Raw genomic sequence first — 22,690 nt, 5'->3', positions numbered from 1 at the left:
ATCAGAGGTGACTGTGTGCAGAGGGTGCAGACCTATAAATTTCGACAATTTCGAGTGTATGTTTTCTTTTTAGAGATCTAGTAACCTCACACCACTCAAATCTTATATTCCAAATTACAATCTTTGTAAGAAATGTCTGTCTGTCTGGCTCTTGCCCTGGTCACAACACAGATTATGCTTTAAATTATGTTGTAAGCAGGGCTGTGGAGTCGGTAGATACTTCAACTCCGACTCCTTTGTATTTAATATGCTAATGTATTTTCCATGTTGATTGAAGGAAGGCAACATTCATGTCATTTTACCACAGAACTACTGGCTAGGAAGCTGACAGTCTACCTATTGGCCAGTTTAAGCAAAAGACATGAACTCCTGAACACACATCAGGCCGTAGCACACACCACCACCTACATCATTACACTTGTTTACACTCAAATAAACTTGTTAGACACATTATATCTGAAATAAAATGAAAACACTTTTTGTAGTGTACCATAATCCAGATTACAATATGTGAATGTCAGGTTGTATAATAGCTCAGCTGAACTTCACACTAGTAGTAACCCAACTATGCACTGGGCTTTATTCTTACACCGGAGAAGTACTTAATTATGACTATGTGAATTTCCCCTTGGGATTAATAAAGTATCCTATCTGTCTGTCTGTCTGTCTGTCATTTGAATTTGCTGTATTTTTTTTTCATTACAATTTAAATTTATTAGGAGTCGGAGTCGGTACAGTTTTGTCAACTCCAACCCCAGGTACCCAAAATTGTCTCCGACTCCACAGCCCTGGTTTGTAAGTAATATTTTTAACCTTCTTTACTAGGAAATGCAACTTTTTTATCATGCCTTTATTTGTGAGTCACCTGGTGCATTGCAACATGGAGGGGTGGAGGGTTTAAATTTCAGTTTGAGAAGCAAGGTATATGTAACTAATGCATTTTTAATACCTTGCCATGTCCAGTGTTGGGTTAGTGCTCATGTACAACATAATGGACACAGTTTTAATTTATAACACAGCGTTTATTTTCATTTGCAGTGTATAAATCTGATTTCAAGTGTTCAGTATTTATAAATTATTAAATTTATAGCTTCCTTCATACAATAAGTTAAGTCAGTTATTTCAACGTGTTGTCAGTAGTTGTAGAATAGAAAATAGTTATTGCAAGTTCTGCATTAATTGAGTGCACATTTTTGAGGATTATGCATTGAAGTATTCAGTATTTTGTAAATATATTTACAGTGATGCTTTTTTTTTTGTCAACTTTGAAATCTAACATCTCCAATTTGGGAGTAATGCCTATTTATAACATCTGGTTGTGTGTTTAATTTATAATTGAGCCTCTATTTTAATTGGTCAGTAGAATTGTTTGAATTCAAATGTTTAGTATTCATTATTTCTGAGATGTATAGTTCCCTTTACTTTAAGCTCTGTGTTACTTTCAATGTACTAATTGGGAATTATGAATTGAAGTATTCAAAATTCAGTAAATATATTTAGTAGTGTCCTCAACATCAGAGATTTTCACACTGGGGGCTGCATTCCTGGCAAGGTTGACAGTATTAAAAAAAAAAAAAAAAAAAAAAAAAAAGTGTCCATTCTGGTTTTGAAAGTTATGTTTAAATTGCCTTGTGTAGTTTAGGTTAAATATAGCTGAAAATGTTCCTTAGTCGAATGAATGTAGTCTTGTAGTCTTATCTAATATGTGAGTCGCTGTCAGATGATATGAGGTAACACCAGACCAGAAAAAAAGAAGGGGTGCTTGGTAGAGGGTCTTATGATGGACTGTTAGTTACACAGCAGCAGAACCAGAGTCTCCATATTATGCTAGGCTATAGTTTAGTTCCATTTCTCTGTCTCCTAGTATTCCTGTCTCTCCCATCTGACCTCCTTTTCCTATTCCGTGTCTGTCAACGGTGCTAATTCTTGCCCATGTGGTCAGAGGTCAAAACTCTGTCTAGGTCCCACCTTTTTGAGTCTTCCCATTTCAGGATGGAGACTGCCCCTGAATGACATGCCAAGACTGACGGATATTTGCAGAAGAGTGCGTTGTAACAGGTTGCCTGTTAACATTGCCCCGACAGAAGTAGACTGCAAATTACTTCTTTCACCCCCTCGTGTATGACTGTATATGTATGTGTACTTTTCTACTTTTATTTTTCTATTTTTTAATTTAATATTATTTATTGTATCAGTATGCTGCTGCTGAAGAATGTGAATTTCCCATTTCTTTCTTTCTATCTATCTATCTATCTATCTATCTATCTATCTATCTATCTATCTATCTATCTATCTATCTATCTATCTATCTATCTATCTATCTATCTATCTATCTATCTATCTATCTATCTATCTATCTATCTATCTATCTATCTATCTATCTATCTATCTATCTATCTATCTATCTATCTATCTATCTATCTATCTATCTATCTATCTTAGTCCATTGCACTAGTGTTAACAGTATTTTTAGTTTTGGCAAACTTGTTTGCTGCATCTTAAGTTTCAGAAGTTTTAGAAATTGATGGACAAGTTCAGAATGCACATTGAGGAAGACAGATGAATGTTGACAATTAATAATAAAATTCACGTATCTAACATTTAATTTTAGTGTTATTAACAGAATATTAATCAAAAGTGGAAAGCTTTTGTTATGGAGTCTGTAATTGTCCTTCTTTAAAAAATAATTACAGGAACATACTGCACCTAAAAGCGGTAGCTGAGTTACTTTTCTATTTTTGACCATATTTTATATGTAACCAGTAGGTTACTTCCACTTTTGATTTGGATTCAAATGTAACTGTATACTTTTTATAAGTGTAAAGTATTGAAAGTCCCTTTTATGTTTCATATCAAATCACACTACAGTTTTTACATTAAAAGTAGTTAATTGAAAATTATTTTTGCATATATATGGAAAATTAAAAACAGACCCACACACAAAAAAAAAAAATTATCAATATTCCCTTGTTAAGAAACTTCATCTTTAGTTGTGCCTAGTGGGAGTTCAGTATTTGCAAATTTAAGATAAAAGGAAAGGCAGAGTTGAGTGTATTTCGTTGTTGAAGGTCTAGCCAGCTGAAGAGCAGTGCACTTGCTCCGTGTTCGGCTGTAAGGTAAGAGTTGTAGATATACTGTACTCGTATAAGCCAGGCTAGGCTCCTGATTATTATTTTATTTTTTGGTGAAGGGACTTTCTTAACATTTTTTGTGGTTTATCCAGGTAAGGGCCATCGTACATAGGAACATTTTTCTTTTTTCATTATTTATGAGAGTGACACAGTGATTTTGTGCAAACCCACTTGAGTATGTGTTTTGAACTGAACTGCATTTTTGGCAAAAAACAATTTGCATTTCATGAAATGTCATTTTATAACTGAAATGTTTTGGTGAATAAAATCAACCTTCTTCATTTTAACATCAGCTACCACTACTGTGCCATCTCTTTCCTGTCTCTCACTTTACCTTTGGTTTGGTTGGTTCCGACTACCAGCAGGTTATCTGCTCCATACTGGGCTTGTGACATGGTACACCAGAAAAAAAAGGCAGAGTCCCCTGGTCTAGACCTATCACGTGATAGTTGAGTAGCCACAGCCTGCAGATTTAATTTTAAAATACGCACTTTAGGATAGATTCCACTGGCTTGGTCCGCAATGGAAGTAAAATCCTGCAGTACTTCTTTATATTCCCTACTTTGTGCCCCAATAAATGCAAGTTATCGGCAATATACTAATAACCCAATTGTGCTTCACTCACTCAGAATATGGAACCAATGTAGAAAGCATTTTAAGATGGAGAAACTTTTCTCTGTGGCACCTCTGCAAGAGAACCACCTCTTTCAACCCTCGTAAACATATGCAGTTGTTAATATCTGGGGAAAAAAACTGGGATTAAATTGCTTAGAGATCTTTATATAGACAACATCTTTGCATCCTATGAACAATTACACTCCAAATTTAACTTTCCAGCCACACATTTCTTTCACTATCTTCAAATTATGGACTCTGTTAAACAGAACCTGTCCGATTTTCCTCCTCTTGCACCCTCCTCCATACCGGAAAAAATATTGCTCAATTTCAAGGACTTAGACACCATCTCTGCAATATATAAAATTATCTTGCAGTCCCTCCCTATTAAAGATCCAAGAGGACAATGGGAAAAAGATCTCTTAATCAATATATCAGAAAAGGAGCGGAAAACAGCAGTGCAGAGACTTCACTCGAGCTCCATATGCGCAAAGCATACAATTATTCAACTCAAAATTATATATCGAGTACATCTGTCTCGCCTAAAACTGTCCAAAATGTTTCCAGGGCAAGATCCAACCTGCAAATGCTGCAATCAAGTTCCAGCCTCACTGTGTCACATGTTCTGGGCCTGCACGAAATTAACATCATTTTGGATCAAAATTTTTAAGTGCCTTTCAGACAGCCTTGGTGTCACAATTCCTCCTAATCCACTAACAGCTGTGTTTGGTGGGCTCACAGAGGGGCTTAAAGTGGAGAAGGACAAACAAACTGTGATTGCCTTTACTATACTATTGGCACGTTGACTTATTTTGCTAAACGGGAAGAATCCTAACTCTCCTCTTTTAAGTCGGTGGGAAACCGATGTTTTATACTATTTGAAATTGGAAAAAATCAAATATTCAGTTAGAGTATCTGTACAGAATTTTTTCAAAACTTGGCAGGATCTAATCAGTAATATCCATATTACTAACCGAGAATGCTAAACCGGATGATGGACGCAGGCACATCCGGCCATGGGCCGTAGCTGCAAAAAGACGTACTGCGCAGGCGCAAGAAAGGGCGGACGGGATACACACCAAGAGGGGGATTTAACAAGCCCCTGGAACACAAAAAAAAAAGAACACAAAACCACCCCACACACCCTACAAGCAACGGACGGGACACACACAAAGAGGGGGATTCAACAAGCCCCTGGAACACAAAACGAAAGAAGACGCTCGCTCAACAACAATCCTCACCCACACACCCCCCCCCCCCCCCCAATCAATAAGAAGTGACACCCAAAGCCACATATCTAAAGGAAACGTCCATATTAAACATACGTCATCTCAAAACCTTCACACTAGGCAGCATAGGTGGATCTCATTAAAATAAAGCACTATTAACCGTTCAACTGGAGTAAAGGCTCCATATTAACAGTGAGTGCGATCCTCCTTAATACTTATACATATTTCGCACGCTGAGGAACAAACAAGTCATGCATACACGGTCACGGGTACAAAACGATTCGGATCGGATAACGGAACCAAACACACGAACACGAATGAAACAAAAAGAATACACGGCGGCGCATACAATGCGCTTCGGAAAATACGTGAGAAAAAATGTCTCGGATCAAAAAACGCAAAGCTCAAGTAACCCCGTTACAGAGACGTGCCCAAATGAACAGACACATTGAACGTAGATGCATACAGCGCGCGTCTCAAAGTGCTGCATCAAAACAAGCACGATTTCAAAAGAAAGAGCTTGCGTCTCAGACATACAAAAAAGGGAGCAAAGCAACGCGCATATGACCGGCCAGAAAACAAGCAAGCAGGACTCAAAAAGCAGAAAGCTCAACTGACCGACATACAAAAACGGACAAGGCACGATACAAACAATGCACGACGTAGAGTGAAACGGACTTTGCGCAAAGCGGAGGCGGATCAATTAAAACTCAAAAATAGCGCGTCACAAATAATGGACATGCAACAACGCGGCACTCAAACACCACAAGCAAAACATGCCCGTCGCAGACATCAACACCAGACGTCTGCTAAACGCTTACGCCAGTTGGCTGACAACGCTTTCAATAATGAGTCCACTATTGATGAAAATTCATTGGGATTAATGAATGTCATTTGCAATCATTGTCATTCACTTAACTTCACAGAAGAAACAACTGGCAATACAAATAATGAATTTACACGTTGTTGTCAAAAGGGGCAGATTAGACTGCCTCCTTTACATTCATATCCTGAATATCTACAGAAGCTTCTAACTAAGGATGTGCCTGAAAGTAAAAACTTTATGAACTGCATTAGATCCTACAATAGTTCATTTGCTTTTGCATCTACCGGTGTACATATCAGGCCACCAAAAGGCAATGGCCCATACTGCTTTCGCATATGTGGTTAACACAACGCACTATATTATGTCCAAAAAATATTAATGTTAATCACATTATTAACCAGGTCATTTCATTACTTCCTGGAGAGACATGGCTCTTTCTAAGCTCTGACAAAGTTGACTCTGATGACGACAATGAACATCTGAATTTCCCATTAGAATATTTGAACACTATTAACCCGGACGAATGACCACAACACAACCTTACCCTTAAAAACGGAACAATAATCATGCTATTAAGAAACCTTAACACTAAACAGGGTTTATGCAATGGCACACGGTTAGTCGTCAACACCATAACAACACGATGTTATTCAAGCAACAGTTCTTTCAGATTCACATGCTAACAATACTGTTCTCATTCTTGGAATTGACCTTACGAGTTCTAACCTAGAATTACCTTTTACATTGAAACACCGACAGTTCCCCATTAAACCTGCATTTGCCATGACCAGCAACAAATCACAAGGACAAACCATGGACAAGGTTGGCATCTACCTCTCTGAACCCGTTTTTGGACATGGACAACTTTATTTTGCCTTCTCATGTGTTCGACGTTCATCTCACATTAAAGTTAAAATTAAAAATGATCCATGCCAAGGAAGACTCATTCAAAGACAAGACACCATCTTTACTACTAATGTTGTATACAGAGAAATATTCCAATAAAACATTACTCTATGCCAAACACTCTATTTTGTATTTATATAGGCATCATCCAAACCTGCACACTATTCTATATCTAATTCATACATCTCACTCTTTGTCATGCCCCAACGCCAGGGGTTGGCGAGCGAAGCGAGCAGGGGGCGGAGCCCCCTAGTCTTAGAATAAGCTCTTAATTCACAGAGGAAGCAATAATCTCCACATTTCTTTTTCTTCTCCGATTTATCTCTATTGCCCTATTAAACTCTACAAGCCTTAAGTTTTACTCTGCTGGCCATGCTGTGTCTCACAGGGTTGGGGGGCGACTTGTTTTCAATCCTATCCTTTGTAAAAATTGATCTATTTGTATGGAATGATTACAATAAAATTAATTAATAAAAAAAAGTAAAGATTCCATAAAGAATTTTAATAAGAAATTTCAGATCATTGATTGTAAGGCATATCATTGCTTCAATAATCAACCCTAAGCAGTTATTTTGGTCTTTTTATTCATAAAACAAATGAAAGAAAGTAGGAGAGAGAAACCATAATGCCCAAAAAAGAAAGAAATGCTGTCAATGTATACAGTTCTGAGCTTATTACCATGCTACAACTGAACATTTTAGCTTACAATAAAAAAATAAAGAAGATAAATTAAGCATTGTTTGAACGTTGATAATTTGAAGGTTCTGAAAACTTTTGTAGGATGCAGGAAATTTAGTAATACTGTTTGTGTATTTCAAAAAATCGCTACACAAATGGAACGAAAAGCCAAGCAAAATGACAACTTTTATTGGCTAATTAAAAAGATTACAATATGCAAGCTTTGGAGGCAACTCAGACCCCTTCTTCAGGCAAGATGTACACAAATGGATAATGAGTGCAGCTGGGAAATGCCATGCTGTTATGGAAGTCTAGGCCTTTTAGATTAATAAATGCTGAAGTTAAGTAATGGCAGAGTTATAGAAGACTTAAAGCTGTTGTGTTGAAAAATGACTTTAGGTGTGGAGTTTCCACATTATTAATTTCAGTTTCATCAGGAAAAAATGTAGTTATTGAAGAGTGTACAATGTTATTTAGCTCAATAATTAAAATTATTTTAATGGGTGTAGTGAATAGGGCGTTGAAATAGTTTAGCACAAAAAAGATTTCTAGGAGTGGGGAAAAATATTCCTTGGTTAATTGAGGTGGATTGTGTGGAGTACTTTGTTTTCACTTTCTATGTTAAAATAAATTACAATACACCCCTAACAGCTTAGTTAAATTATACATGTGGCACTTAATTTAGTTTTATGAACATGTCCCCTAAAGTTGGTAAAATCCCCAAAATTGAAGTGTAAGGCCGATACAGTATGTAGCAGGTGGAGTGTGAGGTGGTTTCACACAAAGGAAGCAAAAGCATACAATATAAGCTTACAACTGGAATTTTGAAGCTGTAAAAGTAATATTATAAAATGGAATTTGATTGTGGATAACAATGGGTCCTTAAGGACTTTAGATCTTCTACAGAAGTAATACAAAGCCTAATGACTTTGATAGACTGCAAGTCCAGAGAGGATTTGTTTAAGTTGTGTAGTACACATGTTAAGCCACTCCTAGAAATGGTTTATGCTGTTTTTGTCTTTATATTTGAAGTAGCACAATTGCCCCATGGGGAAAGTCCATAAAATGGCAACTAAACTATCTAAAGGGCAGAAGGCAATGAGCTAAGAAGAAACATTGAAAGAGCTGACATAAATATGTCCACCAATGTTTGGTTAATTTTTGAAAGCTTTCAACTCCTTTAAGAGGGGTTGGTTTTTGTGGTGATGCTGTTTCCAAAAATGCGAGACAGTGGGGAGATTATAATATAGTCTAATCGACTCAATACAGTTAATGTTGTGTCTCTTTCTTTTCAGTGTGGGAATAACCTTTACCTCCTCCCTCCCTTTGCAGGTCCATGCCGATGCAGCCTATTACTAACTCCAATGGAGAGAGATACCGTGCTGATCTGGAACTGAAATGGATAGGACATTATTGTAAATAGGGATTGTAAGAGATGAGCAGTAATAAAGAACGGGAGAATCCTTCACTACACTAGGATCTACATTTATTAAATGCTATGGAGAAAAGTGTGGACATTAAGGAAGAGAAGTGTGAGTGGGAATGGTTGCAGCATCAGTGGAATGCATCTAAAATAAAGGAGGATTGTGAATCTGCAACAAAAAGCATGAAAGAATACCCTGAACCAACATCTGATAGCAGTGGCATGCAGAAAAGTGAAATTATCAATTGTATCAAGGAAGAAAATATTAAATTGGAGAGTGCATCTCAGAATTTCTGTGCACATGGAGATGGACCTAGATTAGGTGTCACACATAGTAGACAGAGCCCCCACCAGAATGATTCTCTCCATGTGAAGTTGGAATCTTTGGAGTGTGACATAAAGAGGTCTGAGAAAGCAACATGTCTGAGCCACAGTGGAAAAGGTAGGTACTAAAGTAAATAGTATGGCTTAGGGCTGACATGATTTACTTGAAGAAAACTTTTGGTTTTCTTTGCTTTAGAGTGCAGAATGTTTTAGTCTAGAAGTTTTCTATTGAAAAATTAAAACATTTTCAAGCATAAGCATAAGTTTTGTAGAAGTTTTACAAGTCATGTATTAGACATATAAATGAAAGACGTATGTGTGAGTGTGTGGATGGAGCTCTCTGCTTTGCTCACACTCAACCACAGCCACTAGATGACAAAATGGATGTACTTCAGTTCTCACTCTGAAAGACGTGTGTGTGCGTGTGTGTGTGTGTATATAAAGCAGTCCACGCTGCCCATGCTCAACCACAGCCATGGGATTTGGTGTGAATTCCATGGAAGATGTAGAAGCTTGTACAAGTGTGATTTGCACTTGATGAGATGGCGCATGCATGCATTTTAAATTTTTTTTCTCATTCATCCCAAGCAGACAAACTTAGTTTTGTGGTATATGCATGTTGTACATTCACACAATGAGCCACAATACGTTTGCATGAGTTGAGTTTGCAACTCAATGTGTGCCACACTTGCACTTGACTATATGTCTGTCTTGGACAAGATATGACCTGTCATGGGCCACTTAGCTGATGCCTCTGCAAGTTCACAAATATAATAAAACTGCTAGGGAGTCTTGAGGTTGTTTTTTGTCCCGAAGACCACACACAGCTAGTCCTGACATAAATGTTTATTTCAGTAAACTGTAAATAAAGTTCCTTTTACCTGTATATACCTAGTTAAAATGCCAAGACTGAGGTCTAATTGGGATTTTAATAGCTACCAAAAGGAAGTTGTTCATGCAAGAATGTGATATACAAAGATAGATTGATCTTAGCTACAGTCATCTAAGTGGAAATGAAGGGCACTTCAGTATTACCAATGGAATAATCTGTTGTCAGGGGGTAATGTGTGAGGGTTAAAATGAACTATTCACAAAATGCACTCCACTTGCAGACTTATTCTTTCCTTCTGTTTCACTCTTGTAATGTAGAGTTCATCCACTCACTGCAGGCTGTTTAAACACTTATGATATCCTTTGGGAAATATCACATCACTCACTTTTTTGGTAGGAATGTTAAAGGCAAGGTCACAAGACTTAAAATCCTTGATAGAATGAACACAGGTGGAGGTCAGAGCAATTATTTTGGTACTCTGATTGCTGGAGCCACAGTAAATCAAAAAATATTACTTGGTTATAATGGTGGCCAGTATTCGTTGGGGTGGAAGCATGAGAGACCAGAAGCCTACTGGTGCACACATACAAAGTAATGTTTGTAGACGTGCATACATGTAAGAAGGTTTTCACGTTAATTTCAGGTTTTATAGATCCCAGTTTGTGAGTCAATTTTTATTTAAGAGCGAGCCCATAGAATTTCTTCATTTTCAGGGGTAACCGTAACCTATGCGTATCATTTGGTGGCTACCCAACAATTCAAACTGCGACATATGATTCTAACTAGAAGTAAGACGTACAAGCATGTAATCCAATCTGTAACTGAAAGCCAGCAGTTTGTGGTTTGTTCACAACAGATTTTGCTTTCTTCTGTTTCATACATAAAGAACTTTAACTCATTTAAAAGTCCTCTTTCTTCCGTTTCTATACATGACATAATGAAGTATGTGTTGCTTCAGGCAATCTAATAGCAGCAGTTTGTTATAATAAAAGCAAGCACAGAAGGCAATAAGTATATCAGGGAGAGAAAGTGCAGATGTGATTGGATTTAATTTTACATTGTGGTCATTTAATATCCCTAATCTCTAGCCAAGTCTGCCTGATTTGTCATAGCTCTAAAATTCTGTCTTTAGCTCACTCCCGTACCGACATTTAACAAGACTGATTTGCTTTTCCTTGTTTGTATCTGCATTTCTAGTACATTTCCATGTCATTTTAAAATGCAGTATTGCAAATTCATTAAATTATTGATTTCATCAGTGATCCACTGGTGAAATATATATGGATTGTTATAGTTTTCAAGGAACCTATAACAATCCAGGTCTGATAAGTCATGTAGGTAATATATTGCCATAAAGTGTATCACAAGACATTTTGTGGTAGTCCACTGATACTGCCTTTTCCATTATTTCCTGAGTTAATGTCTGTATTTACATATATGAATTTGTTTTAAAATGCAGGTTTTTTCTTTCTTATAATGCCTTTTTCTGACTTCCCTTTCTTCTTGAGAACAATGTACATTTAATTTAGTGTGCTAGAATTATTAAATCCTCCAGTACAATAATGAGAAACTGTTGCTATTCTGCTTCATACATAAATGGATGAAATGTAGTGACCGTGCAGTAACTGATGCATCAACAGAGTAAAGCAGACTCGGTAAGCAAAGTGATGCCAGTAACTGCAAACAGTAAATCTGCAGGTGTATCAGCTGTAAATATTGGATATAAATGTACAACACGGATCAAACGGAGCAAGTAATAGGTTGACAATTCAAGTGATCAACTTACAGAACAGTCTTGTGACTGGTAGAGCAGGTGTTAACATGTCAGACAGATGAATGTATGCAAGTTGAAAGTGTAAAGGCACAATGATAAAAACAGTCTGAGGTGGCAGAAAGTGTTATCTTCAAGCATCTCTCGTCATTGATGGCACTCCTTTCCATTGTGGACTTTAAAGTAATAAACTGGGTCATTGTAACCGGCCTTGGAGCCTGTGACAGCACTGATACCATACCAAGCAGTTACTCAGCTGGTTAATATGTTTACAATGATGTATCTGTGGGATCCAAGAGGACCATCTGATATTACAAAGTGTTTTCAAATGTCGAAAGGTGTTGTGGGACCATTGGAGATCCCCGCTGATGTGTATCCCCATTTACCAAAATCTGTTAGTTTTCCACAGCTACAGCATTGATGTTAATATGTGCATAATATCCCCTCTATAATGCTGTTGGAAAATTATAGTATGCTAAATATGACTTGTAATATTTAATTTGTTTGTCTTCATATCTAACATTTATGCCTGGTTTTTCTACAAATATAAGTAATTAGCTGAAATACCCGGTGTTGCCCGGGAGGAAAATAAAGTGTTTTTTTTTTTTTTTTTTTTTTTTTTTTAAATTGTTTGAGAAAAATATAATTTAAAAAAACCACAACTTTAAAAATAAATAAACAATGAAGACTCACTAACATGCTTGTCTTGCGGTCTTGTATGTATGTTATTGTCCAGCTGACGCTTGGAACCAGCCAACTCTGTTTTATTTCAAAAGCAACAGGGGCGCTGTGGTACTCAGACATAAAGAATGCTGGTAGTTACCTCCAGTTCGCCCTCTGGTGGTCGTTCTGAGTGTCAACTTGATGATCACATGCATACAAGACTGCAAGATTACCCCCCACCCTACCCAGAAGGGGGTGGGTTAGGGTTGAGTTCACCCTACAGTATTCTTAGTCAGCCAATGAGAAACATGTAGCAAGTTTCATGAAAATCGTACCAGCCATTCAGACGTGATGCTGTAACATACATACTGTATATACACACACACACACACACACACACACACACACACACATGCATTGACTTTTTTATATATAAATATAGACATGATTAGAATAAAAGTCTGGGTGTTGATTCACTGATGTTGTCTGAATGTTTACTAACACTTACCAGTAACTGATGAGTGTTAACATAAAGCTGTGTTTGTTGATGGTAAGTTCTTTCAGAAGTAGTGATTTGAATCTGGCTACACAGTCTATCTCAGAGCGAAAAAGTCTGCAAGAGCAGCCTTTGGGGCAGCTCTTGTTTTTTTTCTAGGGTATTCTGGAGTGTAAGTCTTTCAGGAGAAGCAATTGGAAGACAGACTGACATGTCTGCGAATCGCAGTAGCGATTCCTAGTGAGTGAGACGCTTCTATGCGCCTGGTAAGGCGTCAAAGCTGTCAAGGTATTTTTGCTTTGTATTTAAGGTTGTCTGTGCTGATTATGTTAAGATAAGACAAGTATTGTAGCACATACATCTGAATTGAGGGTAACAATTTAAGCATTTCCAGTATTAACTTGTCCACCAATATAAAAAGAACCTTATAGGTTGAACTGTTTTTTGTAAACACTTTTTTTTTTCAAAATAAAACACCCTCCAAGCCTGCTGAAATACACAGTCATCTAGTTTGTTTTATTGACCCAGAGGGACATACTGCTGTTGTCATACCATTTCGTAAGAAGTTGAACCTCTTCTCAGTAAGCTGTCATTTCTGTAGGTAATGAGACCAATTACTGTTATTGATCCTGACAGTCTTCTGACATAGTTGTGAGTATATTGAGAGAGCAACACCAGGGTGGTCTGCCTGCTGAAAGTGAGACGGTTAAAAAGCTATTTTAGGACCAAGGAGTGCCATGAGCATATACAGTGCATCCAGAAAGTATTCATAGCGCATCACTTTTTCCACATTTTGTTATGTTACAGCCTTATTCCAAAATGGATTAAATTCATTTTTTTCCTCAGAATTCCGCACACAACACCCCATAATGACAACGTGAAAAAAGTTTACTTGAGGTTTTTGCAAATTTATTAAAAATAAAAAAACTGAGAAATCACATGTACATAAGTATTCACAGCCTTTCCTCAATACTTTGTCGATGCATCTTTGGCAGCAATTACAGCCTCAAGTCTTTTTGAATATGATGCCACAAGCTTGGCACACCTATCCTTGGCCAGTTTCGCCCATTCCTCTTTGCAGCACCTCTCAAGCTCCATCAGGTTGGATGGGAAGCGTCAGTGCACAGCCATTTTAAGATCTCTCCAGAGATGTTCAATCGGCTTCAAGTCTGGGCTTTGGCTGGGCCACTCAAGGACATTCACAGAGTTGTCCTGAAGCCACTCCTTTGATATCTTGGCTGTGTACTTAGGGTCGTTGTCCTGCTGAAAGATGAACTGTCGCCCCAGTCTGAGGTCAAGAGCGCTCTGGAGCAGGTTTTCATTCAGGATGTCTCTGTACATTGCTGCAGTCATCTTTCCCTTTATCCTGACTAGTCTCCCAGTTCCTGCCGCTGAAAAACATCCCCACAGCATGATGCTGCCACCACCATGCTTCACTGTAGGGATTGTGCCAGGTTTCCTCCAAACGTGATGCCTGGCATTCACACCAAAGAGTTCAATCTTTGTCTCATCAGACCAGAGAATTTTCTTTCTCATGGTCTGAGAGTCCTTCAGGTGCCTTTTGGCAAACTCCAGGCGGGCTGCCATGTGCCTTTTACCAAGGAGTGGCTTCCGTCTGGCCACTGTACCATACAGGCCTGATTGGTGGATTGCTGCAGAGATGGTTGTCCTTCTGGAAGGTTCTCCTCTCTCCACAGAGGACCTCTGGAGCTCTGACAGAGTGACCATCAGGTTCTTGGTCACCTCCCTGACTAAGGCCCTTCTCCCCCGATCGCTCAGTTTAGATGGCCGGCCAGCTCTAGGAAGAGTCCTGGTGGTTTTGACCTTCTTCCACTTACGGATGATGGAGGCCACTGTGCTCATTGGGACCTTCAAAGAAGCAGAAATATTTCTGTAACCTTCCCCAGATTTGTGACTCGAGACAATCCTGTCTCGGAGGTCTACAGACAATTCCTTTGACTTCATGCTTGGTTTGTGCTCTGACATGAACTGTCAACTGTGGGACCTTATATAGACAGGTGTGTGCCTTTCCAAATCATGTCCAGTCAACTGAATATACCACAGGTGGACTCCAATTAAGCTGCAGAAGCATCTCAAGGATGATCAGGGGAAACAGGATGCACCTGAGCTCAATTTCGAGCTTCACGGCAAAGGCTGTGAATACTTATGTACATGTGCTTTCTCAATTTTTTTATTTTTAATAAATTTGCAAAAACCTCAAGTAAATGAATTTAATCCATTTTGGAATAAGGCTGTAACATAACAAAATGTGGAAAAAGTGATGCGCTATGAATACTTTCCGGATGCACTGTCATAGCTTCATTGACGCAGGAATCCCCTTGTAGAGATGAAAGAAATCTGTGCCTAAGAAAATGCTTAAGTCATCTTCAAAGATGGGCATTTAATTGTCAGAGACCCTACTCACAAACTGTTGGACAATTTTATTGTTCAAATACTTTGAGTTTGATTGTATGTACTGTATATACGTGCAAATATTGCAATGCATGGTAGGAGTGAAAGCTGCATGTTAAATGCAGTGCCCTTCATGAACAGTGACAACTACAGACAATAAAGGGTAGAACCAAGCCTAGGTATCTTATTACTGCACTAATGAAACAATGAAACACACCTGAGTAATCAAACACCTTTAATGCCAGTTGTCTCAAACATTGTGGTGCCCTGAAATAGAAGGGGGACCAGGTAGAAAAGTGTTGTAATTTTTACATGGTGTGACCAAAATGTATGCAAATAGCCTTAAGTTAAAGTCTGCAATGTGCACGTTAATCACGTCTGAATTGTTTGATTTATAATTTTAAACTGTGGAGCAGAGGGGTAGATCAAGGAAAAATGTGTCTTTGTCCTAAACATTATGGGGGGCATTGTATGTCCTTTCTTTTTGCATCCTGTTTCTATTGCCTTAACATCTCTCATCATAGTTACTGGGAAGGAATTGTATAGGTTCAGTTATGAGCAGCAATTCTAATAGAACACATTCTCAGGGAACATGTGCCTCCTGTTGGATAGAGAATCATATTTTTGAAGTATGGCAGGATTAAGTCTAAGCCAGATACATCATAAAGATGGCAATGTCTGCACAAGTGAAGGGTGATGTTGGGACCTGACATTTCTCAAAAGTTCACTGTCCTCAATCTCATTTTGTCAGTACAGTGAAGGTTTTTATGCTTGCTTATATTCTGATATAATTAGTTTAATTCGAACAGCATTCTTTAATCAACTATTGAACCACCTTACTGTTGTTCAGGAATGGGGTTAGAGGGTAGAACCTATCATAGTAGCAACAGGTGTATGTATATTCCTTAAGTGAAAAAAATGCTGTCCTGGTAATCAGATTAATATGTGATTTTAAAAATTAATTACCACTAAATTCTTTACCTCCATCTTGGCTTTTAAGCCTAATGGATCAAGTTTATTTCTAATACCCTCACTATATCTGTTTTTTCCAATAATTAATATTTCTGTTTTCTCCTTATTTAGTTTGAGAAAGTTACTACTTATCCATTCAGAAACACAAAGAAGAGAGTTTGGGTCTTCAGGCTCTATTGAGAAATATAGTTGTATATCATGAGCATAGCAGTGGTAGCTCACGCTATGCCTTGAGATAATCTGATGTAATGGGAGCATGGGGATCAAAAAGAGCAGTGGACTCAACATAGATCCTTGTGGAACACCATATAGAATATCCTGTGTCTTCGAAGTATAATTACCACAGCTAACAAAGAATTTTCTACATGTTAAGTAAGACTCAAACCAATTTAAGACACAGAGACAGAGAGAGATAGAGAGGCCCACCCACTGACTAAGGTGATTTGTAAGAATATTGTGATCAATGGTATCAAATGCTACACTCTGATCTAAAAGGATGAGAACAGATAAACGGCCTCTGTCCGCATTTACCTACAAGTCATTCACTACTTTTACCAGTGCAGTTTCTGTACTGTGATTTGTACAAAAACCTGACTGCAACTTGTCAAGAATAGCATTTTTATTCAAGTGATTATTTAGCTGCATAATGACTGCCTTCCCTAGAATTTTACTTAAGAAAGGCAGGTTAGAAGTTGGTCTAAAATAGTCAAAAACAAAAGAGTCAAGATTATTTTTGTTGAGCAGGGGTTTAACAACAGCCGACTTAACACAGTCTAGGAAGATCCCTGTATCTAATGAAAAGTTTACTATGTTAAGCACACTATCAATTAGCACATCAGATACTTCTTTGAAAAAGCTTGTTGGTATTGGGTCAAGGATGCAAGTGGAGGGCTTCAGTTGAGAGATTTTTCTTCATAGATCGAGTGAATCTATCCTGGTGAACAAATTTAGTTTGCTTATAAAGGAACACCGGGATTTAATAGGATCAGCTTTGGGGGTATGTACTGAATTATTTCTAATATAATTTTTGTTTTTAAAAAATACAGCAAAAGCCTCAGCTTTCACTGGTAGGTTTTTGGAGGAATTCCAAACAATCAATAATAGAGAATAAGACTTTTGGATTACCAGCATTATTATTTATAATTTTAGAGAAGTATTACCACCTCTCCAGATGGACTATGTTATATTCCGTTATTTTAGCCTTCAATATTTCATAGTGAACTATCAATTTAGTTTTTCTCCATTTTAAGTTCAGCTCTCCTGCATGTTTACTTTAAGTCAGATTCTCTTTAGGTCTTCCGTGGTATAATAGTTTAAAAAAAAAAAAACAAAAAAAAAAAAACCCTCCAACACTATCTTTTCAGGAACGACTATGTCAGTGGCAACTATCATTTTAGCATTCAAATTTTCCACATTACTATTTACATTATTATCACTTTTGTAGTAAGCACTACAATGGTTGTTTAGAATGTTAGCAAAATTTGAAGCTGCAGATGTATCAAAATACTGTGTTTTAACAATATGCTTCTCATTAGCTGTAGCTATCCATATTTCTACATTAAATAATATGAAAAAATGGTCGGGTAAAACGATATCCACGATCTGCCTCACATCAACTTTTAATCCTTTAGTAATCACTAAATCCAGTGTATGACCTCACTTATGTGTGGGTTTGCTAATGTGCTGGTTCCGATCAAAAGAGTGCAGGAGGTTCATGAATTCGTTTGCTTTCGGGACACACTGTTCATCGATATGAAAATTAAAGTCGCCAACAAATCGGAACCTGTCATAGTTAGTTATTATAATTGACACCAAGTCTGAGAACTCCTGAGAATTCTAGGTCTATACAAGGACAATACTAGAGACTGAGAAACTCCTTGAATAACGACAGCAAGATACTCAAAAGACGTGAATGTACCATAGCTGACATCTGACTGGCTCGAATAAATATTTGATGACCTGCATGAATAAGTTGTAATTCAAACGTGCAGATTCAATTAAAACAGCCGCACCATCAGAGGTGAGCCACGTTTCACTTAATGTAAGAAAATCAGTTTTCCTATCACTAGTAAGATCGTTGATGTAAAAATGTCTTGTTGGCTAACACTCCTAGCATTTAATAAGGCCATATTTAGAAGAACAGTGCTGAACTGGCAGAGTGTTACTGCTGCTCGAAATGGTAATTAAGTTATTCGTGTTGATGCTGCTTTGTGCATATTCTTATTTAATCTGTAAACTGTTATAGTTTTCTAGAGCTAGAGCTGAAATGGTAATAACATTATTTGCATTTATGCTGCATTGTCCAGGTTTTTTTACTTGGACTGATGTTGGTTATTATACGTAGTGTTAATGCAGTGTACATTTGAAGAAGAGTTCGCTACAAAGTTGTCATATCCTACCAAGGCATTATGAAAAGAATTTGGATGAGAATTATACTATAGTCAGGAGAGACAAATTACCTTGCAGACATTTTCAGAGAAAACCGGGTACCAAATCTATTAGGATTGAGATATTTCACCTGAAGAAACATGGCCTCTCCCAGAAGAGATTCCAGTTGTCCACGAACCTGATGTTTTGTCCCTTACAGAAGCCTTTCAACCAGTTGTTTAATGCCAACATATGATTGTAGTATTCCTCTGATCCTCTAGCCAGAGGTAAGGGACTTGAAATTAAGTTTAATGCAGCCAGTGTCCTCTCCTTCATGGCATTAATAAGTGCTGCGAAATCCACTTTGAAAACCTCACTGATTTTATTTATAAGTTGTTGTTGGTGGATTGCACACAGCACATACTTTCTGCTTAACTGTGAGATTGTGCCGTGTAAATAACAGGTGTATCATTCACCACATTTGTTTCTTGCCTTACACCCATGCAGATTGGTGGCATGAGTTTGGAATGCTTGCGCTGCACTACCACTATGCCTCTGTTTAAAAAAAAAAAAAAAAAAAAAAAAAAAAAAAAAAAAATCCTTGGTAAACTTTAATATGTTTAAAATTAAATATAAGTAACTTTTGCTCAGGTATTATTTGATTGCAAGCTATGTGCTTTCATCACCTCTCTCTCTATACACATGCACAATGTTACAGGCAGCAGGCACTTGCTTCCACCTTACACTCCCTAAACTGTGGAGCAAATTTAGCTCTGAGGACATGCATGATTAAATGTACACCTATGTCTTTTGTTCAGTTCTTGTGATTTGATTGCACATATGCACATCCTTAACCTGTCCCTTGCTAAATGTCATAGGACTTCTGGAACATGCATGTGCATGAGGATACTGACCACACCAGGCAATAGCTTGTGGGAAAATGAAAAAAAAAAAAAAAAAAAAAAAAAAAAAGCAAAACTTTTGTGAAATACAGTAGTTTTTTTTTTTTTTTTGAGTGACATTAAAGCGTCTGTGTTTTAATGTTTTGAAAGTTCAACTTTTCTTTGGCATGTTTGGGTAGCAATCTAAACGGCATGTTAAGCAAGAATATCCTACAGTAATACATTTCCTTTTGTAAATATCTTACAAAATTGTGTTTATATAAAATTGTACATTTATGTATTTCTGCAGATGTAGAAGAGAGCATCAATGCCTCTTTGTCTTCAATTTGTCAGTACGAACTTCAGGAGATTGAAAATATGAAGATAACGTCTGGATCAGGGGTTTTGATACTGGACACTTTACAGTATTGTTCCCAGCCTGTTGTGACATTAAAAAAGAGAAACAAAATGAATAGAGAACAGGTGGACAATGCAAATTCAATGATTTTGAAGGACTGCCAAGAGAGGGAAAAATATTTTAAACGTAAATCTAAACAAAAATGTAAGTGGAGTCCAATGACACAGAGGACATATTGCTGTTCTCAATGTGGCAAAACATTTTCTACTAGCAGCAAATTTTGCAAACACACAAGAATTCACAGTGGAGAGAAACGGTATTGTTGTTCTCACTGTGGCAAGCAATTCTACACCAGCAGCAATCTTCTGGTCCATTCAAGGGTTCACACTGGAGAGAAACCATATTGTTGTTCTGAATGTGGCAAAGGATTCTCCACAAATGCACACCTGAAAATCCACACAAGAATTCACACTGGAGAGAAACCCTATTGCTGTGAAGATTGTGGCAAGCAATTCCCCACAGCTACCCAACTTCAAATTCACATAAGAGTTCACACTGGAGAGAAACCGTATTGCTGCACTGACTGTAGTAAGCAATTTGCTACCAGTGGCAGTCTTCAGTACCACAGAAGAGTGCACACTGGAGAGAAGCCATATTGCTGTACCGAATGTGGCAAACAATTCTCCACTAGCAGCAGTCTTCACAAGCACACAAGAATTCACAGTGGAGAGAAGCCATATAGCTGTTCTTACTGTGGTAAACAATTTTCCGATAGTTCAAACTTTCATTTACACACAAGAGCTCACAGAGGGGAGAAGCCATACTGCTGTTCTGAATGCGGTAAGCGATTCACTAACAACCGCAGTCTTCGGAAACACACAAAAATTCACACCAGAGACAAGTGAGAACATTTGGACATGATAAGCATGACAAAGCAATCTTCATCAACAGAAAATGGACATCTAGTGCAAATGTCATTCTTGATGAACAATGTGTCACCAGAGATCTAAAACCAGAAGAAACTTGTAAATACCTAAAAAGGAGCAGACAAAAATACTTATCAACAAATGCAATTGGAAATAACCCAAACCCAACAAAACCACTGAAGTAGTGCTAGTGGTGCTGGGATCAACATGACTCATTAAAAACTTCCAGGCATGAACACTAGCTGCGGCATCACCAGATCACCCAAACACCCTGCCAATCACTGTATGACTTACAAAAAGTACTATGAAGAACAATGCAGGTGCTATGTTGAGCTCTGGCAGTAAATTTATGAGGCTATCAACAGTAGCAGTACAAAACAACTTCATGACTTGAGCACGATGTTCACTGTCCTGATAGTAAGTGCACACGTACTGTTCTTGAGAAATGAATCCTGAGAGAAGAAGTGAAGTATGTGTGGTGCGTAACTATGCTAACTGGTTATTAGTTTTTATATAATGGACTTTCTTGTGTAAATTCTATCAAGTAGTGTTTATGCAGACTTCTTTCTTAATGTGATATTGTTTCAAAAAAGAAAATCCAGAGTGGCTTCTAAATCTTCCGGGATTTTAAGGTGCCCACCCCTTGTCTCTACAATAATTTAAACAATGCCCAATTTGATATTATATTTTTAATTTTTAAATGTTTTAACCTGCATAAATTGTTTGAAAAAGGTTATATCTTGCCATTTTGACAAAATTCTTAATATGTTACTAATGCAGTAAGTGGTGTAGCAATGTGAGACATCACCCTCATCATGATGCTCAGTCTCTTCTCAAATATTCCTTTTTTATTTTCAATGCTGCTATTTAATTAAAATTAATGAAAAGTTACAGCAGTTACCTGTTTTGAGCAGCATGATTGTTAAAGATGCAGGGGAAACATTAAATGTGTCGCTGATGCCGATTGCGATTGTGCTTATGTAACTGTAAGATGGGTTAGGAATGCACAAGGGAATTGCAAGAGTTAGGACAACTTCTTTATTTACTGATTCCTCCCCTGGTATTTGAATGGATATTGCTGGCAAGGTCATATATACTGTGTGTGTATAAACTGCTATCTGTCTATCTAATCACTAAGGGTTGCCAAAATTATCAAAATGTTAGTAAGTATTGATTTTTACATTTTAAAAATAATTCAGTGCTCATTTTTCATGGTGTCGATTTTACAGCCTACATTAATGCAATTCCAATTCACTGTGGCTCGAGTTGCAGCACCTTTTCCATCCACACACAGGTGTTAATAAGATGGTAACTTCAGAGCCTTCACCAGCAAACTTAACTGACAGAGGGGGCAACCAAACTGACATCTGGAAATACTCTGGCTTTGTGGCAAAAGGGGATGGAATACCACAAGACACATGCAAGCCTGTATCCAAGAATTGCAAGAGGGTCAATACAAAAAAATTTAGACTGTACTCTTTATTTCTACATTACAGAAACATTAATAAGCATTAACCTGTAAACTGGTTAGTTTGAAGTAAGGATGTGACATTTGTGGTTTTTTTTTTTTTTTTTTTTTTTTTTTTTTTAATATACAGGTTAAAAGAGGTTGGAACCAGTTAAATATTTAACACATCCAGATAGTGGTCTTTAATTATTTTTACCTGCAGGCCATTTTTATTCTGTGAGGTTCATTCAGCGGCAAGTTGGGCATTGGGGCTGATTGCGCTTAAACCCTCATCGTGAAGTCTGCTACTGTAGCATGATACTTTACTTCATTACACACGATTCTAAAATTATATTTCATCATGTTTACTAAAGTAATTTAAGGCACTATAGCTTTTCAGTACTCGGCTGCATCAACCGTATCACTACTCCAT

General features: G+C 37.5%; 1 protein-coding gene across 1 annotated transcript in view; it reads left to right on the top strand.

Moving 5' to 3' along the window:
• The window catches only part of LOC114666536 (zinc finger protein 664-like), a 29,435-nt gene extending 7,939 nt beyond the window's left edge, over positions 1 to 21,496 (top strand). Inside the window, exons 2-3 of the mRNA XM_028821438.2 lie at positions 8,718 to 9,250; positions 19,837 to 21,496. Of these exons, the coding sequence (XP_028677271.1) occupies positions 8,884 to 9,250; positions 19,837 to 20,789 (1,320 nt within the window). The 5' untranslated portion in view covers positions 8,718 to 8,883 and the 3' untranslated portion in view covers positions 20,790 to 21,496. The remainder of the gene's footprint in view (positions 1 to 8,717; positions 9,251 to 19,836) is intronic.
• Positions 21,497 to 22,690: the final 1,194 nt, after the last annotated feature.

Source organism: Erpetoichthys calabaricus, chromosome 1, assembly GCF_900747795.2.
Source record: "Erpetoichthys calabaricus chromosome 1, fErpCal1.3, whole genome shotgun sequence".
NCBI lineage: Eukaryota > Metazoa > Chordata > Cladistia > Polypteriformes > Polypteridae > Erpetoichthys > Erpetoichthys calabaricus.
This window is presented reverse-complemented; position numbering and strand designations above follow the sequence as displayed.